The 17915-nt window shown below is 30.2% G+C and overlaps 1 protein-coding gene across 6 annotated transcripts; it reads left to right on the forward strand.

Annotated features, from left to right (window-relative positions):
* The first annotated feature begins 1646 nt into the window (after positions 1-1646).
* On the forward strand, positions 1647-17050 carry LOC132741704 (uncharacterized). Of its 6 annotated transcripts, none has more exons than XM_060729942.1 (21): positions 1648-1794; positions 2080-2118; positions 2528-2607; positions 4540-4608; positions 5405-5531; positions 5954-6076; positions 6251-6421; positions 6596-6766; positions 7160-7318; positions 7859-7971; positions 8667-8793; positions 8936-9142; positions 10346-10458; positions 11252-11378; positions 11728-11934; positions 12676-12791; positions 13527-13653; positions 14028-14234; positions 14978-15093; positions 15803-15929; positions 16315-17050. In XM_060729942.1, exons 1-21 carry the CDS (start codon positions 1767-1769, stop codon positions 16521-16523), a joined length of 2763 nt encoding a protein of 920 aa, XP_060585925.1. In that variant the 5' UTR covers positions 1648-1766; the 3' UTR covers positions 16524-17050. The 6 variants fall into 6 exon arrangements, with proteins under 6 accessions (XP_060585929.1, XP_060585925.1, XP_060585926.1 ...); XM_060729943.1 differs by having other exon boundaries at positions 14981-15093; XM_060729945.1 differs by lacking the exon at positions 8936-9142.
* Positions 17051-17915: the final 865 nt, after the last annotated feature.

Below are 17915 nucleotides of genomic sequence, written 5' to 3' on the forward strand. Positions count from 1 at the left end.
GTAAAGTCAGTTGCTCAATGACACAACTTTTTCCTCCTGACGGGGTTTGAACCAACGTTGTCAGCAATCCTAAAATTGCTTGTAAGACATATTTACCGCTCTTCAACGCAAGGACAAGTTTTTTGGTTTATTTATTTCTGTTTTGTAAGTTTGAAACAATTTTTTTCTTACTGGTTCAAATATACTTAAATCATATTTTTCTTCCCTTTCACGTCAATTTGTATTGAAATCGTTTGCAAACTAAATTCTTCAATGGCTGTTGTCCAGCATAATGCCAGACGTATTTCCAATCAGATCTCTTAATCATTTTACTTCCTTTAAGGAGTATTACATGACTAGATGTAATGATATGAACATGTTAAAAATTAAAAAAAAATCTTTTATCTTTAAAACGTTCTATAAGGAAACAAGGAAGATTTTACCAAGGGATGACGAGAGTATTCAAAACAGAACAACAATGCAGCACATTTGAAATGACAATGTTTAAAATGTTTTTTAAAACCAAAAAAAATTCATTAAAGGAGTCTATTTTGTAATATAGTTGGGATGAAAATAAAATATACATTCAGTAGCTTCTTTTTTAAAATTCAAATCATTTTCTGCCTTTTATCTAAACATTTTTCATTTTATAGTTTCGAATTATTATTGGTGGCTGTCTTGTTTTTCACATTTTTAAGTTTGATATGATTATGATTTTTCAAAATATTAAACTTTGTTAGAAAATTGACAAATGTTAAAGTAAAAGTAGGACAATGTTATAAAATATGTTTTTAAATCGTATTTTAGTAGAAAATGTGGTCCAATATGTGTTTCAATAGTATATGTTGTTATGTGGATATCTTAGAAAACATATGTTTCAGTGAACACTCTCTAAATAGATTTAGTTTAAACGTTACAAAATGTGCTTTAAAGATAGCTAGTGTGGTTAAAAAAATTTAAATTTCCCTGCAATATAAAATCATATAAAAGCAAACAAACAAACAATTCAGAAATTTCATAAAGTTATTATTTGTAAGAAACTTGCTTTAAATTACACTTAGGAGGTCGTAGCAAATAATTACAATGTGTAAACGTACACCTTTACAGAAAAGGCCAAGCCTTTAAGTGGTTGCGCGTCCCCTAAAATATTGAGTTATCTTACCTGAATGATTTTGACATTTCATTTTTATTATTTTAATTGGTTAAAGTTTCGATTCTTATATACATGTATTGCCTATTAAGATATTCCCCTTGTTTGTCACCAATCAACATGGTATGAAAGAAATGTACCACATGCTGTCACGAACTAGAACCTAGCTAGAAACCGGAAACAAACATGCATATTGTTGCTTAGTTTTGCTTCATTTTATCTATAGATGAAAGTCTAAAGAATTAATCAATACTGTCAAGATATGGTTAATATTTGCATTTGGCAAAACCTTTTTCTAAGTCTTGCAATGAATGGAATGCATTTTATTCTTTTAATCGCATTTTTTACCTTATAACGTACATGCTTTTGAAACTTTGAATTATTTTTCAACCAACAATAATGGATAAAATATATAATAATATAATAATTTTTTGAGTGTAAAAGAATACGACCACCACATTTATTTGCCTTGCCTAAATATGGTTTGAAGTGTAAATTTGTCATACAGGTATCAAAGTGTCATTCATTTTGAAGGATTGGTACATGCAGCCTGCATGTTATAAACATTATTAATTCTTTATTTAAAAAAAATCAACAACATCAACACCATCATATAAGGTTATGTTGGCTTTCAAAAATGATGTCTGGAAAATTTATCTATTCATGTAAGTTTTTATATATATACATGTATGTACGTATATAATTGTTTCAAATTAATATCTTATAAAATATTAATTCTGAATAACTGAAAACAAACGAAATAAATAATAAATAATAATAATGATTAAATGACGTTGATAGAAAATATGACTATGTTTTAAATTACTGAGTTTGTAGTATTTGTTAGAAAAAGTTGCATTGCCATATATCAAATATTTATTACATAAAACATAAAAGATAATAATCATTCTCATAGCAACCCTATATTAAACGTTTCTGAATACTTGCAGGTTTCGTTCTTTTTCTTCTTCAGTCAGTTCAAATCACAGGTTAGTATTTGTACTTGATAAAGTTTACAGAATTAAATGGAATTAAATGGAATGAATCCTGAACAATTCATTCCAACAATAAGTATCTTATCATTAGGCTTGATTGTAGCACCATTTGAGTTTGTAATTATGCTTCATGTATCATTCAAGAATTATGTTTTTATAAACCAAATGAAAATGTAAAATCTTTTAAATAGGTAAAGAAAATTTATGGCGAATACATAAAATAATTTAAATGAGGCTAAGGAACTTACATTAATATGATTTAAAATGTGTCAGAATATTTATTTACTTTTCTGAAGACGTTGTTAATATGTGATGTTCAAATATAAAATATAATCTCAAACGTTGTGAATTATTTGATAGAAAAAATATAATATAATTTTTCAAAAGAAAAATTTAATTTCAGCTTCATTGGTGTGCAATAAATGTAACAGCAGTGAAAGTATAGAAAAGTGTCAGGATATTATTCAATGTGGGGACAAACAAGTATGTTTATATACATTATTTATGTAAAAGAAATTATAACGAATAGATAACTCTTTAATAGCTTTAATAATTGACATTACGCCAGAGAAGTGATTGCTCCGCCCACTGATTCACGTGACCCGGTCATTCAGAACCTTAGACAAAACACGGTACCGACGTTTACAGGAAACTATTATGCCACTAAAGTTACTAATGAATTTTCCTTATATAATTTGGTATATATAAATGTTTAATGCTTTTCTTGAAAAGTTCAATGTATAATGGTGTTTAAAAAATAACTTCATTCATGCATTAATTATGAATAAAACGTTTGGCAAAGATCTTGTTATATTTGTCGTTGACTTCAAGGAAGATGTTACTGACAAAATATCAGTTTAAATTACAAATTCAAAGATAGTTAAATTTAAGTAGCGAAACATATATATATAGTAAATTTATATCAATAGCACAGTAACATTTACAAATGTTTGAGGGTTTTATGTGCGAAATCATTTATATATAATGCATTTGTGCATAAATTGTTAAAATTCAATGAGAAAATTGCCCTTGCGTAACTTTGTAGTATGATATATAATTATATGTAAATTTGTACATAAAATATGTTTCGTGATAAAACGCAATATTATTTACTTCAAAATAAGTTTCGCATACACCAGATGGTGAAACTTCGGTTTTAAACTAAAACCGTGATCAGGTATGATGTTATTGAGCTTTAATAGAAATATTTAGGTAGGATAATTTCACATAAAATATCCATAGCATATTCTCTCACTTTATTTTTCTACTGCATCATTTTATTGACACTATGTTAAGAACGAACAAAAAGTGTCATATCAGACCTTATATTACCTTATGTGATTATAAATAGACATAATTGAAATCAAGGAAAGAATAGAGTATTCGTTTAATTTTTTCCTTGTTTAATGCATTGTGGCATAGCCTGGCTTCATAACCTCTGATCGCCATTAAAAATTTCATTTTATTTAGTTCCGCCCATTGTTTTCTCTTTTAGGGCAAACGCATTTTTTTTTACTTGGGGACCTTATGCCGCTGTCCATGGAATGCCACATTGCAGGCTCCATGATAGCCACCATATGAACACATCTGCGGGTGTTTCAAAATTCCAAATTTTACCAGGTCACGTTAAATGTTGAATACAGCTTAAGCCGGTGCTAGATGGCGCGGACGGTTACTTGGACATTCCATTACCGTCCATGAACAGACTCAATCAAACCGAGCCTGCAATATTTTCAATTTTGTCGTCTTGTACGTACTTTGGGGATTCTTTATTTCTCTATATTTTAACTTTCGTCAGAGATGTAGACAACATCTAGATGAGATCTATGTCTCTGCTTTTGTACCTACAATATAACTTATTATATTCATATATACAAAGTTACTGATATTTTTTGTAAAATGAACTGACTCCATATGTCAATATGTCAGGATAGTTTTTGTCAGGATAGTTGGTAACTTTGATATATCGATTTAATAGCTTTAAATTGACAAAAAATCAAAATAATTCAATATAAATACTGCTGCACCATTGTCTTATACAAATAGATTGTCTAAGGAAAATGGCGGATTTTGCAGACATCTAAGCGTGAAACTGATAACAATCGCCGACTGGCTTATCTGTTAGACCCCTGCCAGCTTGATTGACAGGCGGCGTAATGTCAATTAACTAATCTTATTTGTAATTGCGGAATAAATTGTATAGAGAAATGAAACAGTTGAAATTGAAGTCATTTGTAGTTTTGATGTTTTATCTAAAATAATTAAATTATAAATTAGTAAATATATACCAATTTGATATTTGAGATGTTTAAATAAGTAATATTTGTAATATAAAGTGTGCATTTATCAAAGTTGTTTGTTGTGATTATATGGACGTTTAAAAGAATGCTTTGTTAATAATTATACAATTTTCAGTCATGTTTTACCGAAATCCAAACTAAGAATGAAGAGACTACATACACAATGGGATGCACTAATAATCAGGTTGTCATTGATAATACTATGTTTTATATATAATATTTCTAAGGGGGCAGTTTCTTAATGGTAAAGATCTAACATATATAATTTTCAAAAAATATTTAAGCAATATTTTCAGGAATAAATTGAAAATCGTACTTTTTATATAATTCTTAGTCTTATTAGAGTGACAAGTGCTTCAACGATTTTCAATTTTGTCACCAAATGATCTGAAATTTTGTACGCAAGATAATGGTCTAGAACTAAATGCAACATTTATCTCAAAAAATATTTCCAGTCCCGTTATGTCAAAAGACCTCTGTGGCATCACTTTAACCTATAAATCATTGGCCTGGGCCCTTCTCGGATCACGACACTATTTCTTCATATGACTCCAATACTGGTTATATGTAGGAAGCGGACTCGAAAGTGATTAATATAAGTTGCAAACTCTTGTTTCGCAGTTGAGCTTAAAATAAATATATGTAAAAACTAATTATGGTTTCGTCAAAGCGGAATGACTATAATTACCATTACATTTTGTTACAAACAATTTTCCTCAACGTTTGCATATTTACAAAATGCTTTGTTTTAATGCTCTACATATATATATGTTTCTAATACATTCTTGTAATTTTTATCGTTTATATCTGTTTATTGTATTAAATAAATACATTTATACATCATTCTATAATAATTACGAAAAATGAATAGCTTTGAATTTTGAAAATAGATGTGAATATTACAATCGGAATGATGATTTATTATTCATGTTTATACACATTAAGTGCTTATGCTCTAGACAATAGAGAATATATTGTAGAATTGCGGAGAAATTCCAGAATATGATTATGATGCTGTCAGCAAGCTAAGCGCTTTTTCTGTGAAGAAATGCTATGAATGCTGTAGAAGTAAAGAATGCAATTATAACCTTTGTAAACATCCAAAGCGTACGTAATATTTTATATACAAAGTGATTGACATAAAGTCAGGAATATATCGAATGTAATAGATAAAAACATGTATCGCTTTAAAATTATCCAACTAACTATTCAAGCAATTATGTTGTTACAATTTTAAATCCAAATGGCACTACCATCATGATTTTCTGGCGTATTAACATAACAGAAGCTGCAAGTTGGCCTATAATTCAAAATATATATGTTTGTTTCTGTTTAACTTCTAAGAAAGAACATAATAATACATAAAAGTTTAAGTCGGCTTAAAGTGGTAAATTATTATACATTTCGATCGAATAAAGTCATGAAAGAAATTTCACTAGAACTTTAATAATTGGGACTTTTTGAGACTTTAAAGGTTAACATATACAATACAATATATTTATACAGTTTCAAGCAATATTTGTTTCTAGCATCACAGTGTCAAGATGATAAGACAATTGATTGTGCAAAACTGAATGAAATGTTTGATATCTGTAAAGACATACATGATGCCAAACGTGTGTGTCCCAACTTCTGTAACTTGTGCGGATTAGGTAACAGTTGCGTTTGTTGAAATATTTTGTTGATTTATAACTCAAAATTTGTACATAAATATAAAATCACTTGATTGTCCTTAAATTAATAAAAATGTTGACATGTTACATATTTTTTTTTCTGTTGACATTTTAACTTAATCAATGATGAAGATGTAAATTATTTCACCACAGTTGATGGTAGCTGGGCGGACTGGTCTCAATGGTCAGCGTGTGACGTTACATGTGGAAATGGTAAGCACACTAGACTGAGAACATGCACAGATCCAGCGCCGGCTTACAAGGGCTATGAATGTGAAGGAAAAGCAATAGATTCGAAACCTTGTCAACAAACGCTATGTCCAGGTACTTAAAAATTTACATTTCATACAAGAACGTACCATCTATTTTAATGTCCTAGTCTTTAATTTCATTTATCATATTATCATTAAAATCAAATTATGGCCTTGTACTCGTTATCCTTGAATTCGTGCTTGATTTTAGCATACATGGACATTGCGTTTATGTATTATTTTGAAGTACATGGTGAATGGTCAAATTGGTCTAACTGGAGTGCTTGCCCGGTAACATGTGGGTTAGGAATGCAGAAACGTCACAGAAATTGTTCAAACCCATATCCCATGCTTTATGGTGACCATTGTTTTGGAGACTCTGTGGAATACAAAAATTGCGTTGAAAAGATGTGTAATGGTAAGTTTATTACTATTTATTTATTTATTTTGTTGTTTGTAATTGATTTTTAAATTTACTGAACAAAATTTCAGTTTATACACATTATTCAGAAAACGTAATTTTACATTCATTAATAACAGGGTATATAAGGCTTTTTTGACATCAGTTTAATAGGTAGGTGATTGTCTTGGACAATATAATATTCATTATTGATCAAATTTCTTTCTTTCCGTATAGGTATAAATTTGTATTTTATAAATTATACCGGATATCTGAAACAAAATGGTAACGATAAATAAAATATTTTTGTATAAGATTTACTCATGTGTATAATTAGTGAAATGCATTGTATAATGAAAATATAGGAACAAAAGTGATAAAAATTAATATAAGCTTTAATACAATATCAAGATGGCATATGGGGAGATTGGGAGGAATGGGGATCATGTAGTGCCTATTGCGACTATGGCATACGCCAAAGGTCAAGGTCTTGTGCGAATCGTGTTGGATCAATATGTGAGGGAAACTCGTTCGAAGTTCAGCCCTGCAATTTACAGAAGTGTCGTAATCGTAAGTATTACGAATGTTCATAGAAATACATTTTACACCCCCTCCAAATAAACAGAATAAATAATAAAAAAGATAAAATGCATATAGGCATCAATTCAAAAAGGCACAAGAAACCCCAGAAGTGAGTGACATAAAAATTGAAAGGCAAAAACATCTTTAGCGTATGATAGTTTGTGTTTCATTTAAAAACGTTATACATTATTTAGATTTATGTATAAATATAAAATATTGACATATCAAAGTTAGGATAACTATGAGCCAAACATCGCTAAATATGTAAGAGGGAAGAAAAGTTAGTAAAATCTAAAGGTAAGCTTGTTTAGTAACAACCAGTAGGAGAACTTGCTACCCTTAGCGTTACGTGGTAATCTTTTTGGGATTCTGGAAAAGTATAAGTAAAGTAATAAAACTGATGGAGCAACATCTTCTCATATTTCTTTTGCTTTGCTTGTGTTCTGATGATGTCACATCTTACATCTTGTTTTCATCTTATTACACATAAGTTTTTATAAAACAGTTAACATATTTTTTAATTGGTAGTAACAACTTGCACGAAGAAGCCGACCTACAACGATAGCTTCACAAACGTGGCTCTGGGCAAAAAAGTCACTCTATCGTCAACGTACTCTTCTACGTACAATGGCCCAAAAATGGTAACCTCAGAATTAATATTGTTACAATATATCCCATAAACAATAATACAATATCTAACATCAAATTACAATATTTTTATGTCCGAGTATTATATAGTATTCGTTATTAAATATTTTGACCAGTTCATTAAACGGTTGTATGCTTATATCACCGGAGGTGTTTCAGGCGATGGTAGTATTGCAAATTATCTTTTATATCGGTCTTAAAACCGGTCTAAAATCTTTATCACTACTTAAAAATACAGCTAACTTCCATTATTTGAGAAAAATAATATAAGTTTACAAATATACAGCAGTCGAGTATATAATTTAATTAAAAACCACGATCATCCAAGAATAAGCAACGTGACAAAGGTCAAGTTTCTTACAATTTCATATTGCGAATTTCTTGCTTTACTACATGTACTAGTGAGGTACTCAGTTGTCCTCTGTTTAGAAATACTGGACGTGCTAAATTAGAATAATCATGTAATTTTTAGAATTATTTTTCATATTAATGTTAGGTATAAAATACATTATAGTATTAAATAAAAGAGTTTGCCCGAGTTTTGTTTCAAACATATGAGTACTCGTATTTGTATCAACTTGTTTTCGAGATTATTTTCGGTTTCTGTTAACACAATATCTCATTCACCCTTTTGGCGACGAATAATACAAAAACGGCTGTAACATATTTAATACTTCCCTGTTTTTAGGTAGATGGTAACTATGAGAGAGATAACGTCGCAATAACGCAATTTCAAAACAATCCATACGCAATCGTTGACCTTGAACACGTATACACGATATACTCTATCTATATATTCAACCGCAAAGACTGGGGTATGTAAAGTTTTGATTATTTGGGATTTGTAACGTTGTTGTAAATTACAGTTTATAATTAAGCTATGACTTTTTGTTTTATGAGACTATTGAAAACAAATTATAACCTAAATAAAAAATGAAACTGTAATTTTGTGTTCAGCTGATAGACTGAAAAATGTCGTAGTCCAACTCGGTGAGACGCTTCCCTCGTTAACAACAGTTGCTACACATAAGGCGGTCATAGGTGTAGACTGTACATACCGTTTTGAGATTCCTGTTAAAGGTCGTTATTTAAAGATAATGTTAGAAACAAGCAGAGAGTACTTGCAGATCACAGAACTTGAAGTGTACAGTAAGGCAGAAACAGGTAATTAACCTTTAAATTATAATGACAAATCAACGTCATGATTACTATGAACAAAACATCTTCAAAGACGTGACAGAAACCACACTTCAGTTGAGTTGAATTAAATCGCTGCATCATCATTGCTTCAACGAATATGTTTTTACAACATTTTTAATTTGATGATAAAAACTGCCAACCGTTTCCTCTGAATGCAATGTCATAAGAATTAAACGTAGAGTTATAGAATATATGACCGGTTTCCATAGAAAGACTGTGATTTCCAACCCTCCACATACTGATTTGTTAATTATGTTTTCTTACTTACCTGGGCACATAGGAAACAATATATACAAAATCAGTTATACGGTTTTAAATGTGCACTGAAATTTTTAACCGGTTTAGAAGCGGAACAACGTGAACGTTTCACAGTAGACAAAAAACACTTTAACCATTTGCACAGATTTATGTACTGACCCAATTATTAATTGTGGCCAATCATTCGATTTTAATAAATTCAGGTGAGGTTCATCATAAAGAAACATCGTTATCGTTACAAAAGCATGAATGTTTACCATGAAAAGTATCAATACGTTAACGCTGTCGACGAATAAAAGGTTTTTTTTATTTTCAAAAAATATTTTAAAATTTTCCATTCACAGAGAGTTCCACTGATCCAGTAAATCTGACCTTGATGCAGTAAAAATAAATCAAAATAAAAAAGCAATGTTATCATTACACACAAACAGATGCTAACCATGCACCATATCAATATTAACTTTAACAAGTATTTCTGTCAGATCTAAACTTTTAGAATAAGCCAGTAGGAGAACATGTATGGTCCTAGCTGTACGCGGTATGCTATTTGAGACCCCAAAGAGTAAAAGTTATAACATATATGTTTTGACTCCGTGGAAACGCTAATATTCACTTTCATTGCATTGGCCCTAACAAAATCTTAACATATGCAGTGTGAGATGACCCCATTTGAGACAAGAATGATTTTAAATTACCGCTTAAAAGCACTGACGGATTTGATAATTCTACCCGGATAACGGGAAATCACAATATAATAGTTGCAATATATGAAGCAACATTTACTTGTTTTTTATTTCCATTTTGCTTATGTCCTGATGATGTACCATGAACTTTGTTTCATATTATAAAACATCATAAGATTTGATAAAAAGTTCACATCTTTATTTTTTTATATTTTTTACTTATTAGTAACAACATGCACGAAGAAGCCGACCTATAACGATAGCTTCACAAACGTGGCTCTGGGCAAACAAGTCACACTATCGTCAACGTATTCTTCAACGTACAATGGCCCAAAAATGGTAACTTCAGAATTAAAATTATTACATTGTAACCAAACAAATCACAATCGATTATATCATGAAAAATCATTTTATGTCCGAGTGTTAGATCAATCTGACTAAAATCAGCTCCTAAATAACGCTACGCGTTAGGATCTGACGATAAGCAATATGTTTTCACCTTCTCTTGATTATTCAAACAGCCAAACATCGGCGAGCTTTCACAATTTTGAAAGCGATGTGGTTTCTAATTTGACTGCTAGAAAACCATTACTGAGAAGGTAATTTCCACGATTTCGAGAACACACATGGCGTTGTTCGTAAAGCCAGTGGGTAAACTGGCATTATAATCTTGCCCATTAAATTTTTAGCATATTTTTTCCAGTTAACTTGTAGGGTTTTTTTCTAATAAAAATCAACAATTCGTTTTACTTCCACGGACAGCTAAATTTGGTATTTCGTCAAATGCTTATCTGAAAAAACCGGTTAGATTACCTGGCTAAAATAGCTTTTTGCAAAAATCTGAATCATAATAGAGGTGCTTATAAGATTAGCATGACTATGAAATAGGCAGATCTAACTTAAGCCAAATTGAGTATTAAATACTATTGAATTTAGTTATTTTTTTTGACAGTTTATGTGACACAATCTTAACAGTTGTTTGTTAATACATATAAGTTGGTAGGCAAGGGTTACATTGCCACGAATCCGTTTTTGTCATATAACCGGTAAATACATATTTGGTAGTCTTGGTGTTTTATTAACCAAAATAATGAATGCAAAAAAAAACATATGTTATTATTCTATATTTTAGGTAGATGGTAATTTTGAGAGAGATAACGTTGCAATCACGCTATATCGTAAAAACCCATATGCAATAGTTGATCTAGAACACGTATATACGATATTTTCTATTTATATATTCAACCGCAAAGACTGGGGTAGGTTACCTTTTGATTCTTTTAAATTTTAAATGGGTGTTGTAAATTATAGTTTCAAATTCAGTTATTGGTCATTTTATGTTTAATTATTCAAACAACTCTTACAATCCGATAATGATTACGTGATATTTTGTTTGTGTGACCTGGCCTATATGTATATAAAAGTATGACACTTAGATTTTAAAACATAATTGTTCGGCGTGTTTAAGTTTGACACATTAATAACTTATTAAATCCTTAACGATGGACTTATTATTACAAGATTATTATTATTCAGTAAGCTTTTTAAAAATGCACTTTCATGTTGTTATCCTATGCATGTATAATACAAAATACGATTTTTTTTCAGCGTATAGATTAAAGGACGTCATAGTCCAACTCGGTGAATCGCTTTCCTCGTTTACAACCGTTGCTACACATAAGACGGTCATAGGTGTAGACTGTACATTCCGTTTTGAGATTCCTGTTAAAGGTCGTTATTTGAAGATAATGTTAGAAACAAGCGGAGAGTACTTGCAGATCACAGAACTTGAAGTGTACAGTAACACAGAAACAGGTAATTAACCTTCCAATTATAATTCTAATTCTAATGAGCCAAGAGTAAAACGATATTTGACCGGGTCCGATAGAGGGACTGCTATCACTTCGCTTCCTTAACCATGTAAACTATCTAAATAGTAATACTAACGAAGCGACGAATAAATCAGTCCATATTGTCAAAGTAGCTAGAGACAAAAATCTTTTAAAATCTCCCATTCACATAGATGTCTACTGATCCAGTTAAGTTGACTAAATATTCAATACAAATAAATTCAAATGGGATGGTTTTTAATTACAAGAAGCAAAACTTTTATTAGAAACAAACAAATAAATGGTTAACAATGTACGTTATCAATTTAAGCGTTTATGAGGAATTCTGTCAAATCTAAAGTTTTTACCCTAAGTTGTACGCGGTATGTTTATTGTGCTCCCAAATCGTAAAAGTTATTATAGATAAGATTTGACTTTGTGGTTACCCTTAGACTTACTTTCATTACATTGGCCCCAACAAAACTTTTAACACATGCGGTATGAGATAAACTGTATGAGGAAAGATTTTCCAGCACCGCTTTTTGTAATACCAATGACGGTTTGGATAATTCTACCCGGTTAGCGGGAAAACAAAATCATAGCAAAAATATATTAGGCAACAACTACTTGTATTTTTCTGATACTGTACCATCTAAGATCTTGTTTCCATTCTATTACACATAATGAGATATATAAAAAGTTAACATTATTTTATTTTGTTATTTAGTAGTAACGACATGCACGAAGAAGCCGACATACAACAACAGCTTTACAAACGTTGCTCTGGGCAAAAAAGTTACATTATCGTCAACGTACTCTTCTACGTACAATGGCCCGAAAATGGTAATCTCAGAATTATCATTATAACATTTTAACGAGATAATCAGAATATATTTTTTATCAATAAACATTTATTTAAAGTCCGAGTATTAGTTAGTATTAGCAATTAATATTTTGACAAGTTATATTGCCGAAACAATCGGTTGTTCGCTAATACATATGTATAATCGGAGCCGCTAGTCCGGGTCATATTGCTAAAATCATTTTTGCGGTGATGTAACCGGCCAATATTCTTTATGACGACACAATAATTTGTTCGAGAAGAAAATGAAATTACTTCATTAGCCGATTATAAGTTTGATTTTTATAAAACGTTACGATTAACCAACAAGTAAGAGCGACGTATCAAAAATCAAGATTTATGATATCATATAGTATATTAGGTTGTATTTTCCGTTCAAATTAATATTTCGTATTTCTACCTTGAACCTCGGGTGATATATATTATGTCATGAACGACTTGTCACATGTCCAGAAAAACTGAACATGCAGAATGAAAATAATCAAGTAAAATTTAAATTTAATAATGATAACCATGTACAGTCTATGAAATATAAAATTCATATTAATGTGTAAAATAGTTTCCTATGATACATACGAGTATCTGTAGCAAATTGTCTCCGGGATCATTACAAGTTTGGTAGTTTTGGTATTTTATTAATCATTACAGCAACAAAAAACCCAAAATGTTTACAAAATTTCCTTTTACAAAAACTGTGTAATATTTCTGTATTTTAGGTAGATGGTAATTTTGAGAGAGATAACGTCGCAATAACGCTACATCGTAAAAACCCATACGCAATTGTTGATCTAGAACGCGTATATACAATATCCTCTATCTATATATTCAATCGCAAAGACTGGGGTAGGTTAACCCTTGAATATTTTATAACGTTGTTGTAAATTGTAGTTGAAAAAAGAATAATGGTACATCTTATGATTTAGAATATTAATGAGGATACTGCATTTGATACATTTCAAAATTGCTATGGATGTTTTGTTCGTGCATATATAGAAATGAGAGAATTGATACAGACATACCATATAATCTATATTATATATTATGCTTATATTTCAAAATATATTGTTGACATGTTAAAGCTTGACACATTAATAACTCATCAAAGTCCTTAAAGATGAACATATTATTTAAAAAAAATCATAAACGTTTTCAATATGCACTTTCATGTTGTTATCTTATACATGTATGACAACAAAATGAAACTGAATTTTTTTCAGCGTATAGACTAAAGAACGTCATAGTCCAACTCGGTGAGACGCTTTCATCGTTAACAACAGTTGCTACACATAAGACGGTCATAGGTGTAGACTGTACATTCCGTTTTGACAACCCAGTCAAGGGTCGTTACTTGAAGATAATGTTAGAAACAAGCGGCGAGTACTTGCAGATCACAGAACTTGAAGTGTACAGTAACACAGAAAAAGGTTATTAATATCCAAATTTTAATAACAATTCATATGCGCGAAGAGTAAAATAATATATGACCGGGTTCGTTAGAGGGACTGCTATCACTCCACTTCCTTAACCATGCAAACTATCTAAACAATAATACTAACGACGCGACGAATAAATTAGTCCATATTATCATAGTAGCTGTTGAAAAAATCTTTTCTTTAAATCTCCCATGCACATAGATTTCTACTTATCCAGTTAATTTGACGATATATATTCAGTGAAAATAAATTCAAATGTGATAGTTTTTTCAAGAAGCAAAGCTATCATTACAAACAAACAAATACATGTTAACCATGCACGTTATCAATATAAGCGTGTATGAGGAATTCTGTCAAATCTAAAGTTTTACCCTTAGTTGTACGCGGTATGCTAATTGTGCTCCCGAATCGTAAAAGTTATTATAGATATAATTTGACTTTGTGGAACCCTTAGACTTACCTTTCATTACATTGGCCCTAACAAAACATTTAACACATGCAGTGTGAGATAAACCCATATGAGGTATGATTTTCCAGCACCGCTTTTTGTAATACCAATGACGGTTTGGATAAAAATTCTACCCGGTTAGCGGGAAAACAAAATCATAGCAAAAATATATAAGGCAACAACTACTTGTATTTTTCTGATACTGTACCATCTAAGATTTTGATTCCATGCTATTACACATAATGAGATATATAAAATGTTAACATTACTTTGTTTTGTTATTTAGGAGTAACGACATGCACAAAGAAGCCGACATACAACAACAGCTTTACAAACGTTGCTCTGGGCAAAAAAGTTACATTATCGTCAACGTACTCTTCTACGTACAATGGCCCAAAAATGGTAATCTCAGAATTAAAATTATTACATTATAATCAAAATAATAACAATATTTTCTATGATGAACAATTATTTTATGTCCGAGTATAAAATAGTATTAGCTATTAATATTTTGACAAGTTATATTGCCGAAACCAATCGGTTGTTCGCTAATACATTTGTATAATCGAAGCCGTTAATCCTTTTGCGGTGATGTATCCGGCAAAGATTCTTTAAAACGACACAATTATTTGTTAGACAAGAAGATGAAATTACTTCATTAATTGTAATCAGCCGATTATAAAGTTTATTTTTTATAAAACTTCACGATTAACTAACAAGTAAAAGCGACGTAATAAAACTCAAGATTTATGATATCATACATTAGGTTGAATTTTCAGTCTCATTGACACGTTCAAATTAATATTTCGTATTTCTACCTTAAACCTCGGGTGATACATTATTTCATGAACGACGTATCACATGTCCAGAAAAACTGAAAATGCAGAATGAAAACAATCAAGTAAAATTTAAATTTAATAGTTATAACCATGTACAGTTTATGATATACATATTAATGTGTAAAATAGTTTACTATGATACATACGAGGGTCTGTAGCGATCATTACAAATTTGGTAGTTTTGGTGTTTTATTAATCCTTACAGCAACAAAAAAACAAAATGTTTACAAAATTTGCTTTTACAAAATCTGTGTAATATTTCTGTATTTTAGGTAGACGGAAATTTTGAGAGAGATAACGTCGCAATAACGCTACATCGTAAAAACCCATACGCAATTGTTGATCTAGAACACGTATATACAATATCCTCTATCTATATATTCAACCGCAAAGACTGGGGTAGGTTGACCCTGAATATTTTATAACTATAACGTTGCTGTAAATTGTAGTTGAAAATAAAGTTATGGGTCATTTTATGTTTTATAATATTAATGAGAATACTGCATTTAATAAATTTCAATATTGCTATGGATGTTTTGTTTGTGCATATATAGAAATGAGAGAATTGATACAGACATACCATACAATCTAGTTTATATATAATGCTTATACATGTATTTCAAAACCTAGTTTTGACATGCTAAAGCTTGACACATTAAAAACTCATCAAATTCCTTAAGATGAACATATTATTTAAAGAAAAATCATAAACGTTTTCAATATGCACTTTCATGTTGTTATCTTATACATGTATGACAACAATGTGAAACTATTTTTTTTTCAGCGTATAGACTAAAGAACGTCATAGTACAACTCGGTGAGACGCTTTCATCGTTGACAACAGTTGCTACACATAAGACGGTCATAGGTGTAGACTGTACATTCCGGTTTGACAACCCAGTCAAGGGCCGTTACTTGAAGGTTAAGTTGGAAACAAGCGGCGAGTACTTGCAGATCACAGAACTTGAAGTGTACAGTGATACAAAATACTGAGTGGCGTTAGATTCACATTTGTAAATCCTCGTGATATAATGAGAGTTTAATATGAAAATTTTCACAATGTTTTGAAAAATGTATGTCATATTACACAGAACAAATATTTTTATTTCTCAACTTAATTTGTCTAAATATTTCATTTTTTTAAGCTTATTTACCAAGAAGGCAGTATTTGTTTATTCATTCGAAATGTCAAACATTTTTTAATTAATGTTAAAATAATGGATAAAGAACATGTATGATGTTAAACAACCGAAAACAATAGCCCTGGATCTGTAAATGTAACATTATGTAAACACAGTATCATTTTGACTGCCGTACGAAATACTTATTTACTATACTTGTACCAATTGTAAAGTGAGCAACAACAGCAAAACAAGTAACAAGATAACACAAAATGAAAGTTCTGTAAGAAATAAAATGATGGGCTTCAAATTAGATATATATTTACATATGCTTTTGTTTGATTCACCATTATCTATGAAAACTTGACTTCACAGAATGTACAAGTTGTGCAGATGTTTGCCAACATGTTAAAAGAAGTGAATATCTTTATTTTATTACTAGTTTCTCCCCGGCCAATAGTAAACAATTATTGCTTATGGATTGGCTAATGTGAAAATCGCCGAGGCCGAATGTTTGTGTTCCTGTAAAAATAAGAAAAAATATATTTTCAATTTGGTCATATAATTAAATATATATGACAAGAAGATGTCGGCGAATATTCATGTCTTTGGACATTGCTAATGTTATTTCACTTCTGCTTTCGTCCTCCGTGAATATTATCACATAAGCACTTGCAATAATCATATTACTGTGTTATTACTGTGTTTTCCTTGCAATCAAGTACTATTCTGTTCGATTTTGAATTAGCATTTTATTTCTACAGTTTCTGTTGTATATTAGAGTCTAAAGATTTTCACGTGAGGGAACAGTTTTTTTTAATGATACATACATCAAAACATACGAATGTACGTATGAACAATTGTAAATACATGTAAAGAAAACTGTTACGTTTTTGAAGAAAATTAATAAATGAATAATAAATAGCACAAGAAATACAAATATTCTAAATATAAACTAAAAGAAAATAATTCAGAAAAACTAAATTTATCTCATGTCATTATTGCCTTACAGTATCTTTTTTATTAACTTGTACAAATGTTAAAGAATCTTGTTTGTTTTCTTTGAGCTGTCATTTCTTACCTTAACAGGCACGTGTGTTACCATTGCTTTTATTTCATTGTAATATTTCATTACCTATAATTCTGTTTTTTTTTTAATTTGAAAAACTTTTAATAATGTACAGTGTAGAAATTATAATTCTAATTTCTTAAGTTATATAATATTTTGGTTTATTGTTAAAATGATTAAAAATCTACATATGAA

The sequence above is a fragment of the Ruditapes philippinarum genome, unplaced genomic scaffold, assembly GCF_026571515.1.
Source record: "Ruditapes philippinarum isolate M1 unplaced genomic scaffold, ASM2657151v2 ctg737_1_1_1_1, whole genome shotgun sequence".
In the NCBI taxonomy this organism is placed as follows: Eukaryota; Metazoa; Mollusca; class Bivalvia; order Venerida; family Veneridae; genus Ruditapes; species Ruditapes philippinarum.